General features: G+C 37.1%; 1 protein-coding gene and 1 pseudogene across 7 annotated transcripts in view; one reads left to right on the top strand and one right to left on the bottom strand.

The window, feature by feature from the left end:
* The window catches only part of CACNA2D1 (calcium voltage-gated channel auxiliary subunit alpha2delta 1), a 474,147-nt gene that overhangs the window by 85,533 nt on the left and 362,106 nt on the right, over positions 1-26,508 (top strand). For all 7 annotated transcript variants that reach the window (XM_028118805.2, XM_028118819.2, XM_028118796.2 and 4 more), the window contains exons 2-3: positions 3,713-3,794; positions 20,569-20,685. In XM_028118805.2, coding sequence (XP_027974606.2) covers positions 3,713-3,794; positions 20,569-20,685 — 199 coding nt within the window. The remainder of the gene's footprint in view (positions 1-3,712; positions 3,795-20,568; positions 20,686-26,508) is intronic.
* Positions 12,368-15,364, bottom strand: LOC114219887 (actin-related protein 2/3 complex subunit 1A pseudogene; annotated as a pseudogene).

The raw sequence follows: 26,508 nt of genomic DNA, 5'->3' as shown, positions 1-26,508 counted from the left end.
ATATCCTCTATGATTTTCTCCAAAATTTCATAGTACCTTCTGGGGATATTTAGTAAAATAGGGCTTAGCGATTATACATATGTACTTGACAGTTTACCCAGAAAGACAAAGACCCAGAAAGCAAAAGACTGCACCTATGAGTGTTTTACTTTGTGTAATTTTTCGCTTTCATGACAAATGGGATCTTTGCTTATTTCGTGGCCATTGTAATCTTCTCTTTCCAGGTTTGAAAGGCCTAGTACTTATAAATTTTAGGAAAACCAGGTAACACCCCGTATCTTTGAAAAATTATCCTTGCTTCCCGAAAGTGTTCTTGACAGCTTGTCAGTAGGGGCAAGGGGACTGGATAGGTCTTCCATTGCTTTCGGCCAAAACTGGTTAAACTTGATGAACATTGGCAGTGGCAGTACACTCAGGTGTCAAGTTAGAATGCACATTTTGGATCACTTTAGCATAAATCAGAATTCAGGCATGAGTTAAGTTTTTTTTTTTTTTTTACATATATATTCTTTGTCACTCAGTTTCTTAATTAAAGGGATATATAACACTTCTTACTATTTGTCAGTGTTGGGAATTATATTTAAGAGGAGCTGATTTATTTTCTCTGGGTCTTAGGACTTGTTCAGTAACTGCTTGGAGAGTTACTGATGTGAATTAGAAAATGGTGTCGGGGGCACCTGGGTGGCTCAGTTGGTTAAGTGTCTGCCTTCAGCTCAGGTCATGATCTCGGGGTCCTGGGATCGAGTCCTGCTTCGGGCTCCCTGCTCCGCGGGGAGCCTGCTTCTCCTTCCACGCCCTACACTCCGTGCTTATGCTCTCTCTCTCAAGTCTTAAAAAAATTGGTGTCAGTGCTCTTTTCTCCTGCCTGCTCCCTACTGTAATTTATTGTTCTGAATGTAAAAATGGAGCACATTTATATTTATCTAATAACAGTAATACGAATATTAGTTTGTATTTATAGTATTTTTCAAATGGATTATCAGGGAAGAAGGATTCATCCTGTCATTCAAGCTCCTTCTGGCTCAATTAAGAATCACATTGACATGAGACATATTAACGGGAGAAAATCAAATTTAATAGCATACCTGTGGGGAATGCACACAGACGTGAAAATTCCAAAGGTGTTTAGGCAGCACGAGACTTACATGAGCTATAAGGAGAGGAGTGGAGTCTGAGGATACAGAGGGGAGAGAGACCATTAGCAGGGAGGCGAGGGGAGATGGCTCTAAAACAGAGGCTCCCTGTTAGGGAGATAAGTTTCTTAGGTAAAGAAGAATTGCTGTTCATAGCTGTCTACCTTATATGAGTAGGCAGTTGAGGGGGAGGTAAAGAGCTTTTCCTGAATCTATTGGATTTTGATTGCCTTTGACTCAAAATAATGTTCATGCCCAAGTGGCCCATCTTGGGCCCATCTTGGTGGCCTTCCCTTGGCCCCTACAATATGCACCAGCTTATAAACAGCAGGAAGTATAGTATTAGAATAATGTGGTTTACAGCCTTCATTTTAATGGTTCTATACATTTCTTTCCACACCCTCTTCCCATGTATTTATTGTTTTATTTCTTGATATTTACCTTTTAAGATCATATTCGTACAGCATGGTTCAATAAATATTCTTCCTTGTTTTCATTCATGTGAAAGTATCCTCAGCTTTTATGTATTTCATTTGTTAACTAGTTCACTTCACGTGTGAGTCAAGCCACGTGTTTTTCTTAAAAGCATTCCATCCTTTTTTGGTGACTGCCTTTCAGTTTTCCTTGTTTCTCTTTAGTTTAGCAGTTTATTATTTTTTGTATGTTCACCTGCACCTCATTTAAATCCTTTTTTTAGGGCGCCTGGGTGGCTCAGATGCTTAAGCGTCTGCCTTCGGCTCAGGTCATGATCCCAGGGTCCTGGGATCGAGTCCCGCATCGGGCTCCCTGCTCCTTGGGAGCCTGCTTCTCCCTCTGCTTCTCTCTCTCTCTCTCCTCCTCTGTCTCTCATGAATAAATAAATAAAAACTTTAAAAAAAAAGAAAAAATAAATCCCTTTTTTAGGGGCGCCTGGGTGGCTCAGTCATTAAGTGTCTGCCTTCGGCTCAGGTCATGGTCCCAGGGTCCTGGGATCGAGCCCCACCATCAGGTTCCCTGCTCAGCGGGAAGCCTGCTTCTCCCTCTCCCACTCCCCCTGCTTGTGTTCCCTCTCTCGCTGTGTATCTCTCTGTCAAATAAATAAATAAAATCTTAAAAAAAAATCCCCTTTTTACATCACGCTTTTCCCCCCTGAATTTATTTTTTATTCTGTTACATTTAAATATATCTGACAAAAAGTTGGTAACATTGTTGTTCTATTGGAATTCTTATCTATCCAAGGAAAAGAAAGACAAACCTGGTTAAATCTCATGATGGAACACTTACGAAATACGTAGTTATTTTTCAGAACAGCACTTTTCAAAACCACTCTTAGATGTGGTCTCTTAAAGGCGGGAGAACACTTGGTACTAATAAAATTTAAAGAGGTAGAATAAATAAGCAATGGAGAGATACACATGTCATATATACGTAGAGAGAAGTTCAAATATAAGTCATATCCTGTCATTCTAACTAGTGTTTTCTTATATTTGCATGGGCAGAAAAGAATACATATTGTATATCTTTTTACAAATAAGGATGAATAAATATAATATATGAAGGGATTGCAAACTATATTGATTTGAATAGGGAACATTGTGTGCTGTTCGGTAATATCTTTAATGCCAGGAAGAAGTAAGACCATTGATTTAAGCTTTTCTAAAATGTCCTGATATCTGTAACTTGTATTATAAGATCTCCATTTCATTAATCTGAAATACATACATGAAAAGGATTTGAACTGAAATCTTTCAATCATGATTTCGGTGTTCAACCATTCCTTTAAAACATCAGCCTTGATCCAAGAATTCCAAATCTAAGAGTCTAGTTAAGGAAATGAAATACTTTTAGGCTTTATGCACTAAGATATTTGTTGCTGTGTAATTTGTAGTTGTTAAAGCTGATGAAACTCTGTCTTTTAACAAAAAAGGATGGCCAAATATATTATGGAATGTAGAGATAATGGAAAACTAAGTGGCCATTAAAATCAATGTTTATAAAATATATGTAATGGCATGGGAGAGTATTTATCATATGACCTAAAGCAAACAAAGATGTGAATTTAACATAATAGGCTTTCAACCATGTGAAAGAATTTTAAAATACTAGAATATATCAAAATATTTGATGGAATACATCAAAATATTAACAGTGGTTATCCCTGGGTAATGGAATTATGAGAAACTTAAAATTATTTATATTTTCTTTTTTTAAAATATTTTATATGTAGCATACCCTTTGTATTATATTAAGAAGAATTATAAGCTAAAGGGTAAAGTTTAGTTGAGAATATTCTATTTAGTAACTAATTATTAATAGAATTCTCATAAAAATTAAGGAAACATGTACCCTTATGTTGGACAAGACATCTATGTCATTTTCTCTTTTTTTTTGTGGGATCTCAGCATCCTAAGAAGTTGACCACTGAAAGTTCGTTGTTTTTGTAATGTGAAAGTGGGTTGAGAGGGTGGACATAGTAGGAACTTGGAGGGGGAAGAAAGATTTAGAGGCAGTTTAATGAATTATCTACAGCACAAATAAAGTATGTGTGTGGCTTCAGTTTGCCAGAGATCTGATAGTACGTTCTCTTCTGATTTCTGCAGCATCAAGTCATGGGTGGATAAAATGCAAGAAGACCTTGTCACGCTGGCGAAAACAGCAAGTGGAGTCAATCAGCTTGTTGATGTAAGTAACATCCCAAGAAGTTTGTTAATCTTTTCCTTGATTTGAATGCAGTGCTATCTTCTAGGAAACTGCATTTCTATATTATGAATAGGACATGATTTTTCATGTGAATCGGGTAGTGAAATCAGAGAAGGAGTTTTGATACTCTTAGTTATTATTATTATTTTTTAAGATTTTATTTATTTGAGAGAGAGAGAAAGAGAGAGAGAGAACTCAGACTCCCCACTGAACAGGGAGCCTGATTCGGGGCTTGATCCCAGGACTCTGGGATAATGACCTGAGCCGAAGGCAGATGCTTAACCGACTGAGCCAGCTGCCCCGATACTGCTAGTTATTGTGAACAAAAAATGCCATTCCTGAACAATTAATGTAGCCTTCTCACCACACGCTATCGTTTACATACAGCCTCACCTTAGAGGAGTTCATGTGATGTGTAGATTCCCCTAGAATTCATCTTGGGGTTTTATGTTCCTGTTCTTCAGAGTATATTTTAGAATCTCTCACACAGTGGTGACTTGAAGTCCTGTGATGGATTCTTTTGAATATCCTCAGTGGGAACACATGTTCTTTCTTTGAGGGTAGATTTTATTTTTAAAAATGGTTGGAAAGTGTTTATAGCCATGTCTAGAGACTAGAGTGAGTCATTGAGATGGGTAATAAAGATTTTTGTGCAAGAAGACACTCTAAAATATGGTTTTTCTTATGATTTATGAAATGGCTATGAAAGTCCCTCCAAAATGATTCTTGAAAATGATAGCAACATATAAATATTTTGTATAGCATCTTAAATAGATTATTTTCCTTGGATAAGAGCGCTTAACATGTGTAGGTTCCATGAGATTTATTGAAAGTTAAAAGTCATTTCTTTAGAGTCTCACTACTTCCATTCCAATGTAAGCAATGATTTGAAAGTACTTTTATTTTGTGTTCTTAGTGATGCAATGAGACCTTTGTTTTCCACAAATGTGATGAGTCACAGAGGTGAGATATGATATAAAAGCTAGTTCATGTATGATATATGAACATTTATCATAGGAGTATATATATGTGGATATTCCTCCCCAGGAGACACTGAAATGTATGGTTACCTTATGTATTGATCGAATTTCATAAAGAAACATACCAGAGTATGTTGAGGAAACTTAAATATCTGTGAGATGAGCTAAGGAATGTATTGGGAAATGAAAAGCGTTCTTTGTGAATAACAGTGATTAAATTTAATTCTAATCAACACTTATTAAGCACAGAGTATGTCCCAGGCTTTGTCCAAGCTGCCAAAGGTTGACAGAGATGTGGGTGCTCTCTTTAGAGGACTGACACTGTAGGACTCAAAAATCCCCATTTTGAAGGTGTGAAGGTTCCTGAAAGCTACTATAAGCTGATGCTTGGGGTCTGCAATGATTCCTTATAGGAGAATGTGTTAAAATGTCAAATGGTGCAGGATAATAAGATGAGCCTCTGTGAAAGTATGGCATTGTGGAATGAGAAAAAAAGAAAGGAGAATGGACAGATTCTGGTTCGAAGTTATATGACTCTCTTTATTGACAGCCTGAGATTAAAAATAAACTGCTCTTGGGAGCTCTTCCCTCCTCTGCACTGTTTCTCTGGCCTCAAAAACCACTTCTTGGCTCACCTCACTTTTCCTTTTGGTGTTAATATGTGAACCCTTTCACCAAACCTGCTTTTTGCCATGAATCACTTAAAAAAAAAACAAAAAAACCTCACCTGATTTCCATTATGCTTTATCAAGTATAGATTACTAAGAACAATGCAAATCTTGAAGAATGCATAAATGGCCTAGTCTGAATTAGGATAAAAAGATGGAATGGATGGGATGAAAGAAAATGCCCACAGTGTTCTGTTTATGAGACATGTACCTAATTAAGTGGCAGAAAAAAATACACATAGAAGAATTATATATTATGTAACAAGGGGGAGAGAAAGAGAGGGCAGAATCTATTATTGGAAAAAGATTTTAAATATTGGGGCCCATGAAGAGTGTTATTTTGCATAGATAAATGATTCCATATGCCCCTTTCCTTTTGTCTAGAAAGCAAAGGTTCATGATGGAGGCCAAAGGGTTGCATTTCTTTTTGGCCAAGGAAACCTAAGGCGCAGAGTAGCTGAAAGACACCAGAGTTGAGAGTGAACTTTGTGCTGAGTTTGGGGTTATTGGATGCATGATGAGGATCAGAAGTTGAATAGAGGAATTCAGCAGATTCCTGGGTTGATATTTAATACTGTGGAAATGATAGTTCTTCCCAAATTATTTAAAGGAATTGTTTCTACTGGCATCACAGGGTATAGCTAGCTTCTTACCTGAAGGCTCAGAAGCAGCTGCAATGAGGCAACATGGCTAAAATCAGACATCTTTCCAATTTTATAAAAATGCCTTTCTGACATCCTAAAACACTAGCCCAGGGAAGGTTGATAATGATAAGGGCATTGTGTTCATTTAAGGTGGACATTGTGTTGCTTTGATACTTTTGTGTATTGCAATATGGTTGTAATGATATCGATCACATTACATACCGCTAATACATTGTAATTGTCTGTTTTTAACAAACTGCACACAGACTTTCAGATTACTCTATTTCTTAAAAAAAATGCCTTTTATATTTTGATGGGGTTGACGTTGAATCTCCAGATGGCTTTGAGTAGTATGGCTGTTTTAACAATATTAATTCTTCCAATCCATGAGCACAGGATGTCTTTTTATTTGTTTGGTTCTTCTTTAAAATCTTTCAGCAAAGGGAAGACGTTTTATTACTTTTAAACACACACACACACACACACACACACACACAAATTCCTGTAGCTGGCAAATGGAGAGGCTGATCATCATATATTAATGAAGAAATAACATTTAAAACATCAACGTGGTCTTAATCTTGGAAACAGGGTTTTTTTTTTTTAAAGATTTCTTTATTTGTCAGAGAAAGAGAGAGTTTGAGTACAAGCAGGGGGAGGAAGAGGGGCAGAGGCAGAGGGAGAAGCAGACTCCCCACTGAGCAGGGAGCCGATGTGGGGCTCGATCCCAGGACCCTGGGATCATGACCTGAGCCGAAGGCAGACGCTTAACCCATTGAGCCACCCAGGCGCCCCTAAAGAAAAGATTTTAAGTTTATAAAACATTTACCAGCAACCATTTTCTCATGTAATATGTTGATAAAATATTTCATGTAAAGATATACTTAAATTTCAACCAATATCTAAATTATCAGGTATTCTGAATTAATAAGTTCTATAATAATGAATTTGTTTTATGAAAAAGAGTTTTTTTTTTTTTTTGAGAGAGTGAGAGCATGCACACATGGGGAGGGAGGGGCAGAAGAAGGGGGAGAGAGAGATTTTTTTTTAAGATTTTATTTTTTTTATTTATTTGAAAGAGAATGCAGAAGAAGGAGCAGAGAGTGAGGGACAAGCAGACTCCGTGCTGAGTGCAGAGTCCAATGCAGGGCTTGATCCCAGGACCCTGAGATCAAGACCTGAGCTGAAATCAAGAGTGGGTCGATGAACCGACTGAGCCACCCGGGTGCCCCAAGAAAAAGTTTTTTAAAAATAGATTGAACCACTGTTTGTTTTTCTATAAAATATACTTCTGAATCTGAAAAAAGTTACAGCAAAAGAAAACAGAACTCTGCAAATAGGTCGGAGATCCTCAGTTGCCGCTTGAGTGACCCTGCTCTGGGGAAAGGAGATCATGACACTGTAAGCAAATCACAAGCCTCTGGGAGTTTGTCGTCTCTTTTGTTCTGTGTCTTTGCACCTCCCCTTTCCCTTTAGGAATCCGAGACTTTCTCAGCACCTCCTCTTTATTACCAAAAAAAAAAAAAAAAAAACGGGGGGGGGCTGATGGTTATCACTCACATTGAGTCTGGAGTAACTTTCATCTGTAAGCAGAACAAATTTGATATTAGGCAGCAGGTGTGAAGACTATGTTTTGAAAGAGGCAGAGTTTTTCCAAATAGGTCTTTCTGAGTAGGTCTCTTTTCCTTATGGGGGTCAGGTGGGGCAGAGGGACCCACGGAACCTGGACTGAGGTGAGGCACGTTCAGAGGATGCAGAATTGAAGGAGACTCCCGTTGGGAGAGTCGTCAACTTGCACTACTCAGAGTGAGTGATTAGCTCCTGAAATTTTGTGCCCTGGGGCCCAGGGACAGTAAAGGACTGACTCGCTCTGTATCTTCTGCTCCCTGTGGCTGGAGGCATAGACATTTGCAGGCTTCTGGACATCACACTAATCCCAAGCCTCTCTGCTACATTTTCTTCCCTGTTCCTTTCCTATCCTACTTATGATATCAGGCCTCTCTTACAGGTTTTTTTTTTTTTTTTGATGCTCTGTAAGCTTCTCAGACTCATCTTGTATTTTTGGAGGGTGCACTGGCTGTCCTATAATTATTCCTAACAATATATGCATTTTGAGATCTTCACCCACATTATCAGACACTACTCCATACTCCCCTTCTATTTCAATTCTAATGTTGTGTTGTATCTTCTGACAATGAAGGGTGGTTTGGGAATCAAAATTTTTTGTTAATGGAGATTTTTGTATCCTTTTAGCTTTCTAAGAGAGCTGAAATTATGCCTGTCACCTTGTTTTAAGGCTTTCTTCTTAAATGCAAATTCTGTCTGGGTCTCTAACATGTTTGCCTAGAATATGCAAACATATTTAAGAAAATTTGTGGATTATTCCCCCCCCGGAAGTGTATTTTTGAAGATAAAATCATTCTGCAGTGGCATCATCGTAGAACTTTCTGGTTTTTGATTCACTGTTAGGATTTCGTAAGTTAAAGTTATGTGAAAATCAATACCTTCATATTTCAGTGTGCTCTCAAAGTTGTCAATATGAAACGTGTCTAAATATTGAGCATTCAGTACTCTTAATTAAGTTAGTATTTACATAAGCGTCTTAAATGAATAATTTCTTTTCATCAGTAACTCATGGTATTAACAGACTGATGCTTTTACTTTGACATTGTGGTCACGTCAGTTATGTAAATAGAATATTCATTTTCTAGGTGGTGGAGAGTTTAATATATTAATCTGTTTACAAAAGAAGATACTCCAGAGCAGAACATAATTAATCATTGGTGATTCTGACTAGAGAATCAGAAAGATGCAGAGGCAACAAGGGCTGGGATCTTCTTTTCTCCTCTGGGGAGTGCTGCTAAGTAGCTGGATGATGTTAGGTGTCCTGTTACCTGCTTGTTAAGTGAGCTAGATCCTAACACTCTCTCTTACTTGCAGAAATGTTATAGGAGTAAAAGGGAATATGAAATGAAACATGGAAGCAATAAAAGGTGCTGTGAAAAAGCTAAATGCTTACTGCATGTTAAAATGTAGCTTTATATTCATATTCTTTTATAAAAGTAACATAATTACTTTATAAAAGTAATAGAACTATTTTGCAAGAATAGTATAAATACTTTTCAAATATCACTATTTATTGTTATGTTACATTCTGGTTTTATTTAGAATTGCCTTATTCTCTCAATGATGAGAGAATTGAATATTCTCTATATTAGAATATTAGAATTGCCTTATTCTCTCAATGATGTCCTCATTTCATCATTGAGAGAATGAGTTGCCATAATTACATAGTAGGCAACTTGAGACTGTAGCTATTTTAGGGGGGAAAAAAACACCTTTTTTCCCCTCTAAGTAGACAGAAATCTATTTTGACTGTGCATAGTACTATCAGTAGAGAATGTGGATTCCCTTCACTCACTTACTGGAGATTTTAAAGGAAGAACCTAATTTTTTTTTTTTTTTTTTAAACAGTGGCTAACTACATTCATTGTCAAAGGTACGGAATAAACTCTAGGGGATTTCTAATCTGATGGCGACTTTCAATATTTTATTAACAGGCTTTTAAATGAAGTACTGTGTGTTCACAAACACTAATAGTGAAAGACTGTTAAAATGTTTTCTTTTTTACCTTACCAATCTGTTCCATTATCAATCAGTAATTAACACTGAAGTTATACTAGTACTTGAAGGATACATGATTGATTATTCATTGTTTTTCCCAATAGCAATCGAATGGTTTGGTAATACTGATCACAGAGAGAATGATACAGTGCTACCTGCGCTCTTTTCTTGTCTCTGAGCTACACAACGGAGATGGAAGCTAAGAACCCTAAATGATAGAGCCAAGCAGTAGCTTCTTTAGAATGAAGATGAATGGCATCAAAGACCATTATTTGCTACTGCACGCTCTCGGTATACAACATACAGCTTCTTATTATTTATTTTTCCTGAAGACATTTATTGTCTTTATATCTAGAGCTGTGGTGCTCAGCCAGGGGCAGTTTTGTCCCCCAGGAGACATTTGTCAATGCTTGGAAACATTTGTGATTGCCACAACTGGGGGAGGGGGGTGCTCCTGGCATATAGTGTGTAGAGGTTGAGGATGCTGCTAAATATCCTATGATGCACAGGGCATCTCCCAGCCAAGAGTTATCTGGTAAAAATGTAGCGCTCAGGTTGAAAAACTTCTCTAGAAGGACTGAAACACTGAGGCAAGGGCAAGTGTATGGACTTCTTTAAATGAACATAAATTTGTAAAATTGTCTATCAGCATTGGTAGGTAGCAGTTTTCTTGAGAAAAGCCATTTGTTAATAAGGTATAATGGTTAAGAGCAAATTAAACAGTGCCACTTTTTTAAAATTCTTTTATTGGCAGTAAAATGAATTTGGGCCATTTGGGGTTAGGGACATTAAGCAAGCAGCTCATTTAGCCTATGGTTAATTATTTTTTAGTTTAGCTTTAATGGAATCTAGTATGACCTTTTCCACTTTTAATTGCATATGAATTTGCTGTTCAAAATACATATACAATTCATATATAGCTCCGGATATGTAAAGAGAAAGAGGCTAGGTTAAAATGTTATCTCTGGAATTAACAAACCAAAAAAACCAAGTAGGTGGTTTCTTATTTTATGTTTCTTAATGCTTTCCTTGTTTTAATTCTGAGTATTCATTTTTTAAAAAAAAAATTCTGAGTATTTATTTTCTTGAAGATTTTATTTATTTCTTTGGGGGGGAAGGCGCAGAGGGGGATGGTGAGGGACAAGCAGACTGCAATGAGCGTGCAGCCTGATGCAGGGCTCAATCCCAGGATCCTGAGATCATGACCTGACTCAAAACCAAGAGTCAGGTGCTTGATCAACTGTGCCACCCAAGCGCCCCTAATTCTGAGTATTGTTTCTTTTTAAAAAAAAAAGATTTTATTTACTTATTTGAGAGAGAGAGAGGGTGAAGAGAGCGTGAGTGGGGAAAAGGAGCAGAAGGAGAGGGAAAAACAGACTCTCCACTGAGCAGGGAGCCCAATGTGGGGCTCGATCCCAGGACCCAGAGATCATGACCTGAGCCGAAGGCACACACTTCACCAACTGAGCTACCTAGGTGCTCCTGATTCTGAGTATTCTTAAAGATAAACTTACTCTTTACCTTATGTGTGAAATGTCTCCAAGCTAAAAACTGAAGAATTCTTGCTGTGAATCTTTTTTTTTGCTTAACTTAGTCTTTGTTATAGTTTAGTTACTGTGTACCAGGAATGAGTCCTTATATTTCACTTGCATTTGTAGTTAAATATTAGCGCCTGTTCCTCTGTGTAGTGTGAAGAAAACACAGGCATGTTTATGGTTGTTGCTTGTTCTGGTCCTACTACCATCTTTTTTTTGTCCCCCCTTCCCTTCTACCATCTTTAATGCAAGCTTGAAAGTGTCACCATCAAATGCTTGTCAATAAGAACTAGAGCATATAGCAATATATGCTGTGGAAGGTTCTCCAACTGTGACTTCATTCTTCCTAAATACTCTTCTTAAAGATAATGTCTCATTTGAAATGTGATACTGTCTCAGCTAAAAAACTATATCATATCAAATAGAAAGAATGGAAAGACTAGTGAAATATTGAACTCTTATGTTTGAGTTTTGAATGCCAGTTGGATATAGTTATCATCAGAAAATATGCACTATAAATTCGAGAACATGATCAATTGTATATGTGTATGCATGTATATGTGTGTATGTGTGTATATGTATATAATTACATGGCTGTGTATACCTACATTCAGATGATGTTCATAGTAAGCCTATCTTATATTTTGAATTCTTCCTATGTGCTAATTTTACTAGGAGTTCTGAACAAGATAGCTTGGAGTTGACTATTATAAGGTGTAAACCATTACCCTGAATTTTTTTTTCACATTCAGTATTTTTATTTAATTGCTTACAGATGAATTTACTTATCTCCCACCCTTTCCTTTAAGTTAGTGTGACAATTTTCCATAATAAACTACTTAAAGAGCAGCTTTGGTCAAGAATGGAATGAAATAGCAAAAACAAAAACCAAAAAAAACCCCGAATCACTGCTGCTTTTAAAAAACCAACACTGTCACCAATTATATTCAAACAAAAACACACAGATGGTATTTGCACGAAATGTGTCTTCCGTGTTTCCTTGCGGCTGGCTGTCCTCACCGCCATGCACGTGCTAGGGCTGCATCAGCACATTGGTCACTTTGTCAGTCTGTCAGTTTGTCGTGCTGGATCTGGGAGGCTCACTCAGCTTCCCATTATCGGGAGGCCTTGGAGGGAAGACTCTTAAGGTCTTGAAATCCCAAATTGTCATGGCTCCCATCGATGGCAGTAGTGCACAGTTTGCGACAGTCTCGCTTGTCCACCTCCTAAATAGACACTTGAGTGATGCTATTCTGGTGCCGCATCTCCCAGGCTGTGTTGCGGTCCTCAGTCGTGGCTGGAAGCGTTCCGTGGCAGACATGTTGCCCTGGATACTCTGGTTGGGGATGTCTAGTTTGGACATGAAGGTCAAGCAGCCACGGTCATTGTAGTTAAAGAGCGCCGGGCAGCACTCACGGCCCGCAGCTACAACGCTATTCTCCGAGACAAATGCCAGACTCAGGAGGGGCAGGAACTCTCTTTCCAGAGTTGAGCTCTGCACACTTTTTGAGGCATTGGCAACGGATATGATGCTGTCCTGGCGGACCCAGGCCAGGCGGCTCCCGCTGGGAGACGAGCTGACCCCCTGTGCCGCTGCCCGCAAACTCTGACATCAGCTGACCAAAAGGCATCTTGCTGCCCCAGGGCATACTGGCTGGCTTTTCATCCACTTCTTGAGTGTAGGCAGAAAACACTCTGCATTTGAAATCACGTGATCCTGCTGCCGGCAAAACATGGTTGGGATGCCAATCCAAGCTGAGGAACTACCCTGAATTTTATAGCTGTCCAAGATAGTGTCTCACTTTGCCTTTTAATCCATATTTTCCAATAATTCCTTATATCACACACATTCTGATTGCTTTCCTCCCTTATTAATACATATATCCCTCAGAGTGTGGCTGCAGTCCCATCTGTTGTCTATCATAACCCATGTGATTTTACTTTCCTCTGAATTCTGACAACACAATTTTCTGTACCTCTTTGGTGGAACCCTAATATTCTTCATATTGCGCATTACCTCATTTTGTGTATTTACTCTATTTTTGGGATCTAATTATCATTCGGGTGTTGGATATAAATTCCATTATCTAATTGCATAGCACCTTACATGACTGTTATTTTTTTAGGTTCAAAATAAATATTAATTTTAAAATACAAGGAGGAACTTGTTACAAGTCAGCATTCACATTCCTAGCAAAGCCTAGGTGCAGTAACTAGTATCTACTCGTAACTAGTTACTAGTGGTACTAGTACCTAGTATCTGTGTAGGCACTGTATTATGTGCCGGTCTGTCCCAGTGAACAAAATAGGCAAAAATTCCTGTCCCCTTAAAACTTACTTTCTGGTTAAAGGAAATAGGAAATATATAACAAACGTGATACTTAATAAGTTATGTTAGATGATGTTTGCATTTGCTTAAAGGTAGCTGAATAGAAATCTCAAGCCATAAATAGTTCAGAGGTAGTATTCTATCTCAGAAAGCTAGGTTATAGGGGAAAGGAAACAGAAGGCTATAATTTAAAGTGATTTTTACCAATTGTGTTAAACACAACTGACAATGTATTAGAGTATTAAAGAGTGAGAGATTTTCAAAACTTGACATTTATTTCTGAGATTGCATCACTTACTTTTTTTTTTTTTAAGATTTTATTTATTTATTCATGAGAGATGGAGAGAGAGAGAGAGAGAGGGAGAGAGAGAAGCAGAGGGAGAAGCAGGCTCCGAAGGAGCAGGGAGCCCGATGCGGGACTTGATCCCAGGACCCTGGGATCGTGACCTGAGCCGAAGGCAGACGCTTAACTATCTGAGCCACCTAGGCGCCCCATCACTTACTGTTTTAATTGAAGAGGAGGGGAGTGTTTGAAGAGATCAGGAGTTAATTAGTAAATATTGCATATTCTTTTATGGTAGTATTCATTTTTTTTTTAACTCTGCTAATTTCCAATGGAGGAAGGTAGACAAAATTCTTTGTTGGTAAAGTATATTCTAACGTCAATTCAGATCTAGTGTCACTAGTTATTTTTTTTACCTTAGATGAAGGATTCTTCACATATCTGAACATCTCTTTCTGTTGGCCAGCTTGTCTGATGATGTAACTTACAATAAATAAAAAGAAGGACTTTATTATACTTGTGATTCATTGCAAAATTTCTTAAGGTAAGGAACTTTGATCTTTGAAAGTGACCACGAAAGGACATTATATCATTCTTTTGTGTTAATACATCTTTTAGAAACAAGACTTTTCAGTTGCTAGGGAACAAGGAGTTCAAAAGCTCACAAAACACTTAATCAAGGAGAAAAAAAATATAACCAAGCCATCCCACATTGCAAAATTTAAGTAAAAGTAAGTGAAATTGATTTTGTGAGTCTCTAAAGCAGTTGAGGTGACAAGGCATCTCTTTGCCTGCCTGCATTAGTACTGAAGATGTAAGAATGTACTCCTGTTAGCCAGTAGAGACAGTGAAATGAGAATGATGGTGGGAGTTCTGTCACATTTTCTTTTAGTCCCTCTCATTATTAGGAGGTAGGATCATATTCGTTCATCCAATTCATATATATTTTTGGACAATGTGTGCACATCTATTTTGATATTTTCAGCTTTTCTCTCTAGAATTTCTTCTCAGGATCTCACATTATTGTGAGGGTCATAATAGGAGTCCTGACATAATTTCATTATTTTGTAAAATCAAACGGAAATTGTACATTTCTCCCAATAGAGCTTATTCTTCCTATGAATGAAATGAATCGAATGAGTAACAAAACGAAGGTGCAAAGTGGTAATTAATAATGTTAATCACAACTTTCAAAGCCTGGGGTCTTTCTTAGCATTTTTATTTTTTGGAAGAGTGAATCACTCCAGGAGTTTATTATAGACTTACTATCCAGAGGCTGATTATTATTGTTGCCTCTCAGCTGGGAGCTCTTCACAAATAGTTCATTGTTTTAATTTGCTATTGTTAGTGTGACAAATCACCAAAAATGTATTGGCTTAAAACACAAATTTATTATTTCACAGCCTATAGATCAGGAAGTCCTTCCCTTGGCACATGGCACCTTTCTTCCATCTTCAAAGCCAGCAACATTGGGAGGATTTCTCCTCATCCTACGATCTCTCCGGTTTCCTCTTGCGTAGTCACTTCTTCTTCCACTTTTCAGGACCTTTGTGATGGCGTTGTACTTACCAAGATGGTCCAGGATAACCTCTTTCTTTTCAGTTCACCTGATTAGTAAAATTTCATTTCATCCTCAAACTTAATCCCCCCTTTGCCACGTAACAGCATATAGTCGCAGGTCTGGAGATGAGCCTATGGATACCTTTGGGAGGCCAGTATACCACCTACCATAGCCGTCTCTTCTGTCACTCAGTAATATCTGTGTGCTTCCTGCCACTGGTCAAACTTCTGCTTCTTCTGCCCTGATCCACCTAACTAACTATTGTTTCACATGTGGTTGAAAGAGTGATTGGTTCAGTGTGTTGTCATCATTTATGCAAATCTTTTGTACCTGTTTACAGGCCATTGAGTCAGAAGTTAGCTGTTTCTAGATCTGATATGTCCTGATGCAATTAGTCAAGGGCCAAGGTCAAGGTCATACATTAGAATATTGCTACCCATTTGTAAGGAAATGTGTAGCACTCTTCTTTCATCAGGGACTGTCAAAAGGAAAACTTGTCTCAGAAAGATGACTGTGGGCATGGCAAAAGTCTGGATTGCCTATTCAGGATGAGTTCCATGGGAGGGAAGGGGTTGTCAAAATTTACATATTTAAGACTTAACATGAAGAAATTTCTGTTTCTCTTTAGGGAACTTATTTAAGAGCTGCCATTATCTCCTCCTCTGGGGGAGAAAACTTAGTCTCAGAATGTCAAGGTTTCTGTCCCAACTCCCTTCCAGTAATCTCTAATGTTCTTAACTTTGCTACTTGGCATCTGGGTGACATGTGACAAGATGTGTAGTATATTCGCTCTTTTCTGTGCTCTTGGCATAGATATTGAAGATGAATGCTATTAAGAACTTGGCCAATCTCTTCAGCCTCCTTAAGGCCCCTCAGCTCTGGCTGGTCTGCACCATCATCCTTCAGCTGGAACTCTGCTCCCCACTTTCCATCTCTCAAGCACTGCCTTGAAATTCCCTTGCTTCTTCACTGATGCAGTCTCCTGGCAGACTGATGAATTCTGAACGACCTTTCTTGTTCATCCCAGTGGCCTTTCCTGTTTCTTCACATCCTGCTGAAGCCAAGGGAGATCCCGGGCAGAGCGGTATTGCAGATCTACTTGGCCTGAACATGCCATGTTACCATTTTATCTTTGGCTGCTTTGGGCAGTGGTTTGCTCCTTTACGATGTGAAATGGGACCCAAACTGCCTCCACTCTGATACTCGAAAGCCTGAATTTCAGTATTCTCATTAAATCAATGGTTAATTAATTGTATTTTTCAGGTTTCTTAAAGTGAGTAAATGATATAATGTATGTGAAACACCTCAGAGGGGTAGTAGAAGCCTGAAAGTGCTTGTTAATACAATCTTCTAGGTCATCCAGAACTTGGAAGCCGGTCTTGCTCTGGGTTATCTGTGTTATTCCATGGTATAAGAGTAAGTATTATGATTTCTGAACTAGTTCTTTAGGTATGTTTATGAAGCAGTTATATCAATGAGTGGTGTCACTTTTTAAATATTACACTTGAGGTTATTTTTAAATGTATCATTCTGAAGATTATCTTGGAACTATGGTCTTGGAGCAAAGAGACTTAGAGGTTTCCAGTGGAAAAAGGAAGGGACAGTATATTCTCTGTTGTTTATGAATATAATAGTGAATGGTCATTAAAGCCAGTTAATAAGATTGTAAGGAAGCAAGAATGGACAGGTGACAGATATTCTTTCTGTCAAAACTTGTGGCAAGAATGGAAGTGAGAGGATTTGAACTGCAGAAAAATTAAAGCATATGAGTATATCATTCAGGAGGAAAAACGTCCTGTCTAGGATTCTCATTATATGCTACACTTTTTCTAGTAGAAGAAATGGAAGCCAGTGTCACACAGTGCAAGAGGAATTGACATATGATTTGCATGGAGCTCTGTCTGGTATCAGAAACTCATATTATTTTCACTATGTTCTTTTGTTTTATTTATTTTTTTTCTGGAAAGAGATTAGATAAAATGGTAAAACAGACTATTATTTTTTTTAAAAAGGGAAAAAAGGGACACCTGGGTGGCTCAGTCAGTTAAGCATCTGCCTTTGGCTCAGGTCGTGATCCTGAGATCCTGAGATCGAGCCCCGTTTTGGGCTCCCTGCTCAGTGGGGAACCTGTTTCTCCTTTGCCCTCTGCCTCTCTCCATGCTTGTGTGCTCTCTCTCTCAAATAAAGTCTTAAAAAAAAGAAAAAAAGGACTGGGAACAGAAAACAAAATATTCTTAAGGTTCTGTTTTAAAAAACCATGTTAACATGTTAAATATTTTAGAAATGGGGTTTATTTTGTGGCCAGAAGAATTATAAATGTATGTACTTTGTAAAAATATATCATATAATCTTAAAAATGAACTTGAGCCCTTCTCCTCTGAAAACTTTTACTAAACATATACCAGGAGACTTTTTGAGAGCCTTCGCAGTACCTCTTGCAACAACAAAGAATATTATATTCCTTAAAACCAGAAGCAAGGGGAGCCTGGGTGGCTCAGGTGGTTAAACGTTTGCCATAGGCTCAGGTCATGATCTCCAGATCCTGGGATTGAGCGCGCATTGGGCCTCCCTGCTCAGTAGGGAGTCTGCTTCTCCCTCTGCCCCGCCCCCCCCGCTTGTGCTATCTCTCTCTCTCTCAAATGAATAAATAATAAAATCTTAAAAAAAAAACAGAAGCAAGAACTAGTTCTCTTCATGGGGCAGTTACATGGTTTTAATTCATTTTTATTACCAAGAAACATTTCAAATGTGGTTTTATACCTTACAAAGTACAACGGGAAATTTGTATTGAGACTGTAGATGTAAGTTTCTTTAACTTCATTTATTTAAAGTTTATTTGTGAATTAGGTACTGTCTTTTTTTTTAAATTTTCTAAGCATTAAAAAATTACCCTAGAATCAATTTGAGAGAATATTCTGTAAATATTTGAGAGGATCTTCATATACTTCAACTGAATTGTTTCTGATTCATAATCCATCCGTTCTTTAAAGAATTTATAATAAATCTGGCATTTGTAGGTAGTGACTTAATAAGTGACATTACGTTTAGTACATAATGCAAAGTACAGATTGTATATTTGGAACTGATCTCTACCAACTCTGAATTCTGTTGTAGTCCCTATACCACAGGAAGAAGGTCAGACTTCATACAGAAGTGAACACGATATTAATAGCGCAGAGCACACCTGACTTTCGCTCCACTTAGCTTTATCGGTTTTACTGCAAAGAACTAAATGTCCTGGATCAATTACAGTGATGTTGAGGTTTATCTGTTTGTACCCCAAATCAATTAATCTTTTCAGGAATTCATGTTCCTGGATGTCATCTTAGGCTAAAATGAAAGAGAGAGCCTTGGGCTGGATGGAGTTGTTCATGGACAACCTGGTCTTTAAAATAGGACTCAATAATCTGCCCCTCAGCAGAAAGTGTAAGCAATCCAGTAATATGCAGGAATCCCAAATAAAACTGAATATGGGGATTTTATGTGACTAGATGACCGTGCCTTGAATAGTTGGGATGGTAAACCTACAGGGTCAAAATTTAAATGACTATGAGAAAAACCTCGTAGTTTGAATAAGTCAAAAAAATTTAGGATTCAAAGCTTGATTTAAATCTTTTAAAATGATTAATTTTGAGTCACTTAAAAAAATGAAAACTTCATGTAAAACTAACGTGTCCGGTTACAAATAAATGGTAGCATACACATCTGTGTATATTTGAAACCAGTGTTTACCAGAAGCATCTGTGGTCTGCTGGAACCGGGCTGTAGGACCTGTTGGTAGTATTGAAGAAGCTGGAGTTCTGCCAGAAAAAGCAGGGTTAAACTGGTTCCTGAATGTGCCTGGATTCACTTCTCCAAAGACAGTAAAAACCTGCCAGGCCCTGGCTTTCAAAGATGGTTTAGTCATGCATGTGCAACCCATCTGTTGGATGCATAAGGGATTTCCTACTCAGCTCAGCCCTGTAGCCACAAGCATGGTCGCTCTTTCCCCTCACCCCACATTCTTTAATTCTTCTCCCTCCCCACCTCGCCCCCCCTCCAGGAGTGTGCAGGCTCTGCAAAATGGGTGCATCTGATGCCACTCCAGGGAAATCCTTCTGTAGACACTGATGTGAGGCAAAATTATAGGCTTCTTTTGCTGCCTAGCTTACTTTCAGCATAGTTTGATTCAGTGATTCAATGAAAACAAAACCCCAAAGATTCAGTTTGCTAATGAAAAACATTTACACTATTTTAGATTTATTTAACCGAACTTTAACGTAGACCTTAGTGACCTTCAACCCCTCTGTGTCATAAAGCTCTCTGTGTTACATGGATGAACCTTAGCAGGGGCTTCATTCTCTCTCTCTTGCACTCCCTCTCTCCCTGCCCCTCTCTCTTCTCTGTCTCCCTCTCCCTCTCTTCATAAGGTTTAGCAGCATACGCTTTAATCTCAGTGGTTGTAGCTAGGGATAACCGTGGGAAGTATCCTTCAATACATCCTTGCTCTTTCCCCTTCCTCCTACCTTGGTTTGCTGCACACATCTGCCAAGTCTGACCTTCCATCCTACTGTTTTCCAGCATGGCCTTTTCTTTAAAAAACAAACAAACAAAAAACCCGATGGCAGTTAATACCAGGTTTTGAATTCAGGGAGGTACAATTTCAAGTCACAAATTGCATACAGAGGGGTGCCCGTGTGACTCAGTCGGTTAAGCGTCTGCCTTCGGCTCAGGTCATGATCCCGGGGTCCTGGGACGGAGCCCTGCATTGGGCTCCCTGCTCCGCGGGAGCCTGCTTCTCCCTCTGCCTCTGCCGCTCCCCCTGCTTATACTCTCTCTGTCAAATAAATAAATAAAATCTTAAAAAAAAAATCCTTTAAAAAAATTGCATACACAGATCATTGTGCTACAAGATATTTTACAGCCTGTTCACGTGGCATGCTGTTTTGGCTAGCTGGTGGTCTTACAGCGAATTTTTATTTACACATACATATTTTTGACACATCCAAATTCCAAAAAGATCAAAATGAAGAAAGGAAAGATTGTTTATGGTTTTCTAATCATTGTTTATGGTTTAAAATACATTCTACCATGAACTTGTGAACCACATAAGCAATTATTATTCTTACTAATTTTCTTTTCTCTTCATGCAGATTTATGAGAAGTATCAGGATTTGTATACCGTGGAACCAAATAATGCACGGCAGCTGGTGGAAATTGCAGCCAGGGATATTGAGAAACTTCTAAGCAATAGATCTAAAGCTCTGGTGGTGAGTTTAAATTGGATCTGCACATTTTATTATTTCCCATTACTTGTTTATTTTTCATACTTTATTTTCTTTAGTATGCTTCCTTTACCTTGGAAACGATGTCCATGTAACGTGTTCATAAAAGGTGAGAGAACACAGTTAAATTGTGGAACCCAAAATAATCAGTGTATTTCTAATTATTAGTTTATTTTTTATGTTAGATGGTTTTATAACCTAGGAACAGTGTGTTTAATTGGTACATACGTCTCTTTATCCATATGTAAGTTATGAGGCATATTAATCATGTTTAAATCTATGATACAATGTAAAACCCACGAATATTGCCAGCAACCTTCAAGCTGCCTTTATAATCGTCTCTTTTGCTCTCACTCTGCCTCCCCGCCAGAGGTGGCCAAAACGCTAGATATTTGGTTACTCATTTGTTTTCTTTTTAAAAATAGATGTACCTCACATAAATGTTTTGCAGAGCATAGTGGTTGTTAGTTTGCTTGTTTTTCAGATTTATTAAAATCATGTGGTAGTGTAGGTAACCATCGGCGACCTGCTTTCTTCCCTCAACGTTAGGTGTGTGTGATTTATCTGGGTGTTTGCACGTAGCTTTAATTCACTCTTATTCACAGTTAATTATTTTATGAGGGCATATCTCAATTGGTTCACTTATTCTCTGTTGGCAAATTATTATTTGAATTATCTTCAGATGAGTGTTACTATGAGTACTACCGCTGAATTTTCTTGAACAAGTCTCCTGGTACATAAATGCAAGGGTACCTGTAGGGTGTTATATACAGGATAGGAGAATTAATAGACTGTAGGGTACTCACAAAGTATGAAAATTGTTTTCCAAAATTGTATCAGTTTATACCTCCACCAGCTGTATATGAGTCCCCATTGATCTGTATTCTGGCCAATAAATGGCCATGTCAGACTTCTTAATTGTAGGCCATCAAATGGATGTAAAGTAGAACCTCTACTTCTTAGTAATGAGGCAGACATCTTATTTTATATCCATTCGTCGTTTTTGTTTCTTCAGTGAAATATCTGTTCATATCTTTTGCACATTTTAATTTTTTAAATTGATTTGTAGCTTATGTATTCTTGATGGTAACTCATTTAAGTTCTGTGTAATGCAAATATCTTTTTGTGTCTTGCTTGTGACTTGTCTTTTCATTGTTCTGATGGTGTATTTTGATAAAATATGCTCTTAATTTTAATGTAGTCACAGTCACCTTTTAAAAAAGTTATTAGTATTTCAGGATGTGTGTTTTAAGAAATCCTTCCCTATCCTGAGACTGTAAACATTTCTTATATATTTTATTCTAAAAAGGTCTGTGTCTTTCAGATTTATTTAATCTACCTGCGACTAATGTCAGTATATAGTGTTAGGTTGCACTTTAAATTAAATGTTTTTCTAACCAATTTTCCCAGGGCCGTGTATTAGCTTGCATTACCCCAGTGAGCTTCAATTATCAAGCTCGATTTCTGGCAGGCCCAGTCCCTCACCATATTCTTCAGAAGGATCTTGAGTATTCTTGAACCTTCACATGTAATTTTAAGTTTTAGATTCAGCATGTCATTATCCAAGAAAATCTTTCCTGGAATTTTGATTGGTAATGCATTGACTCAGACCAAATTGGGAAGATTGATATCATTATGGTATTTTGTCCTTCTATTCTTGCTATTGAGCAACTTTTTATTCTGTTCAATAATATTTTAAAATTTCTTTCTAAAGTTTCTGTACATCTTTTGTTAGATATAGTGCTGGAGCTTATGTTTAGCTTCTCTTAGTCTACAAATCACAGCACTGTTACAAGAATTTGTCCCAGGACAACTCTAAATTTCCTGTTTACTTATCACTCACAGTCCAGATTTTTAGTTTACTATATTTTATATATATCTTGGCACTCAGAAATTTTGCCTGCTTTTTTGGCACATATAAATCTTTATGTTCCTTAAAATATCCAGGATCTTGTTGTAACGTAAAAGGCGAGTTCTTTGGAATATTTGAAATGCCATATTGCCAGAAGTTGAAACATTTAATTTTTAAGAAATATATGCATGAGTTATCCATGGTAAAATAAGTTTTCATTACTGAAAGATTCAAAGCATTCTTCTCTTCAATTTTGCATTTCTGAATATCATTTTTATGCATCATTTACAAATGTAAAGTGTGTTTTCAATAAAAGTTTAATAAAAATAAGATATGTACTTTCTACTTAAGTGATTAATATTCACTCAATGACAATGGAAAAGGATTCCAATTTTATTAATTTTTATCAGCTTACCTTTTCCTCCAAATGTAAGAAGTAGGTAAATCCGGACATCAGAGTCCCATGAAAAATGATCACAGAATGAAATATGATGTATCTTGCCTTAATTGGATTAAAATGGAGTCTATTGAGACTTCCTTTTTTATCATTTGGAATTGAAGCTCTAGACACCTGGTACATTATTTGAGTCCTATGGGGCATCAGTGACTATCCTAAATGTATGAATGGCAGAATACAGAAATCATAATGACTAATTAAATGTGGAATTAGTTAGATTATATGTCAAGGAGGAAGAGTCATGTTTGTTTTCAGACTAAATTCTTTATTTAACTTTTTTGACTCTACAAAAACAGAAAACACATTGTTTCAAAGGGAAATGTTTTAAGACTAATTGAAAAACAGGTGCTACATTGTGCTGTAAATGAAAGCAAGATGGCATTATTAATTAACTTCTATTTTTGTTGTAGGCTTATACTCAGGGTGACTTCTTGACTAAAAGAACTTAATTTATCTGGGTGGGATGCCAATGTAATTCCACAAGTAAATATACTGGAAGATACGTGAATGTACAAATTTGAGGTAGATAAAATTTAATACCAGTTAGACCTTATGAGTATTTACTAAGTAGCATTATCTAATTATTTCTCATAGTAATACTAAGCTCTTGACATCATTATTAGTATCATTTTTTCAATGAGAAAACTGAGTCTTTGAGAAATCCTCTGATTTGCTCAAGGAAATTTATCTAATAACTAATGTATGTCAGTGCTTCTTAAATTTTAATGAGTGTTAGTTCACCTGTGGCTCTTGTTAAAATGTACAAGCTTATTCAGTGGACCTGGCTAGAGATGCTACATTTCTAATAAGCTCCCAGGTGATACTGATACTTCCAGTATAAAAACTATACTTTGAATTAGCAAGAGTGGAAGAGCATTCAAATTCAGGTGTGTCTGACTTTAAGATCTGCATTCTTATCTACTATACAAATATATCCTTTGGCCTGAAAAAAGTGTATAATCATAAAGAGGAAGAAATGAAAGCTAGGGAGTTTGCTATAAATTACTGTTCATTCAGATTGATTAAGAATTGCACCACTAGGAGACGAACCATGAGAGACTGTGGACTCTGAGAAACAAACTGAGGGTTCTAGAGGGGAGGGGGGTGGGGGTATGGGTTAGCCCGGTGATGGGTATTAAAGAGGGCACGTACTGCATGGAGCAGTGGGTGTTATATGCAAACAATGAATCATGGAACACCACATCAAAAACTAATGATGTAATGTATGGTGAGTAACATAACAATAAAAAAAAGAATTGCACTACTAGGTATTTACCCCCCCAAAATACAAAGGTAGTGATCCAGATCCAGATCCTGTACCCCAATGTCTATAGCAGCAATGCCCACTATAGCCAAACTAAGGAAAGAGCCTAGGTGTCCATCAACAGATGAATGGATAAAGAAGATGTGGTATATATATACAATGGAATACTACTCAGTCATCAGAAAATGAAATTTGCAACAACGTGGATGGAACTAGAGGGTATTATGCTAAGCAAAATAAGTCAATCAGAGAAAGACAATTATTATATGACCTCACTCATATGTGGAATTTAAGAAACAAAACAGGGGATCATAGGGGAAGGGAGGGAAAAATGAAACAAAAGGAAATCAGAGAGGGAGACAAACCGTAAGAGACTCTTAACCATAGGAAACAAACTGAGGGTTGCTGGAGGGGAAGGGGGTGGCAGGATGGGGTAACTGGGTGATGGACATGAAGGAGGGCCTGTGATGTAATGAGCTCTGGGTATTATATAAGACTGATGAATCACTGAACTCTATCTCTGAAACTAATAATACATTATATGTTAATTAATTGAATTTTAATTAAAAAATAAAAGGAAAAATTCCTAAGATAGAAAAAATAAATAAACAAATAAATAAAATCTTTAATGGGTTAGTAAAAAAAAAGAATTGGATATTCTAGTTGATAGAATATTCTGGAAGGCTATGAATTTTTTTTAAGTGACTCCTATGTCAATTAGCCATCTTCAAAAAATGACTCAATGAAGTAAAATATACAGGAATTGAATAATTTTTCTTTTTTATTTGAGTGTGAGAAAATTTTAAACCTCTACTCTTCTACAGTATCAAGATTAGCAACCTAAGATGAAGAATTAACTTGAATTGGTTGTTTACTTACATATCTACTAAAGAAATTGCCAGTTTGGGTTGATAATTCAGTTTTTTGTTGTTTTTTTTTAAATAACTGGAGTTTTTTTTCTTCCTTCCTTTCTTCTTTCTTTCCTGCCTTCCTTCCATTTAGTGGAATGATTAATTTTCAATATCTGCGATATATTTTATTATGCATGCATGTACACAGATTTTATGGTTTTGAACCTTACATTTTAAAATCAACAGCTTGCTGATTTAAAACTAATTTTATTGCTTTTTGTTTATCTTGCATTTGTTTGTAGTTTGACTCTAAACTATTCCTACCAAGATTTTCTTTTTTTCAATTTCAGCATTGATTTTGACATTTTATTCACACTCATTTTATGCTGTGGTCTTTTTATCTGTTCCTTCAACCAGCCTTAGAACTGAAAGAGAAATCAAAATAAAAAGTTTTAGTTGCTTTTGTCCTAAAACTATGTGTTTTATAAAAGCAAAACAGATTTTTGCACTTAAATAGTTGTGTTTTTGTTTTGTTTTGTCTTTATGACCATATAAAAACATGTTTCTGATGATTGATATTCATTAGGCTCTTACAGAAAGCCTGTGAAGTAGCACATTGAACATCTACTTATTCTTGTTTTATAAATGAGGAAACTCAGACAAGACCAGTGTCTTGTCCAGGTAACATGAGGTAGTGGTGGAATTCAATTTTAGGATATCTGTCTACAGTTTTTTTTCCCCCTCTAAGCCCACACTAGTAATTTCAACTATTTTTTAAAAAATTTTATTATGTTAATCACCATACATTACATCATTAGTTAATTTCAACCATTTTATTTCCAAAATCACCTGCTAAATGACTATTTTTCTGGCACTTGTTACATCTATGTCTCAGAAAATGGCTCAATGTGATGATTATTAACATTAATCCACATTAACATTATTAACTGCTAACATTATTGCATTATTCTAAAACAGACTCCAATAAAAGAGTGTTTGCAAGCAACAACCCCCTCCAGAAGAAGACCCCAAAACCTCCAAAAAACTCCCCCCAAAACCACAATAATCATTTAACATTGTTACCAACCTGCTCTAGGCTGAAAAATCTGCAACTGTACATGAATCGTTCATGGGAGAAAGCTCTTCAACAAAATGATCCAGCTTCTAGTGGTACCTTCTGAAAGATGGAGGTGAATGAAATCATTGGTCTCGTGGTTCGTCAACTTGCACGGCCAAGGAGATCTGCTGAGTAAATGAAGGTTTCCAGGCATTTTGCTTAAAGAAAATAGGATCAAAATTATAATAACTGAATTTCTGTAGTGACACTTTTCCGATTATGGTGTATCCTGTCTCCCTCTGGTGTCCTGACAACTTTAATTAAAAC

Source organism: Eumetopias jubatus, unplaced genomic scaffold (assembly GCF_037043125.1).
Source record: "Eumetopias jubatus isolate StellerSeaLion01/CBP00866 unplaced genomic scaffold, mEumJub1_p1.0 scaffold_14, whole genome shotgun sequence".
Taxonomy (NCBI): Eukaryota; Metazoa; Chordata; class Mammalia; order Carnivora; family Otariidae; genus Eumetopias; species Eumetopias jubatus.
This window is presented reverse-complemented; position numbering and strand designations above follow the sequence as displayed.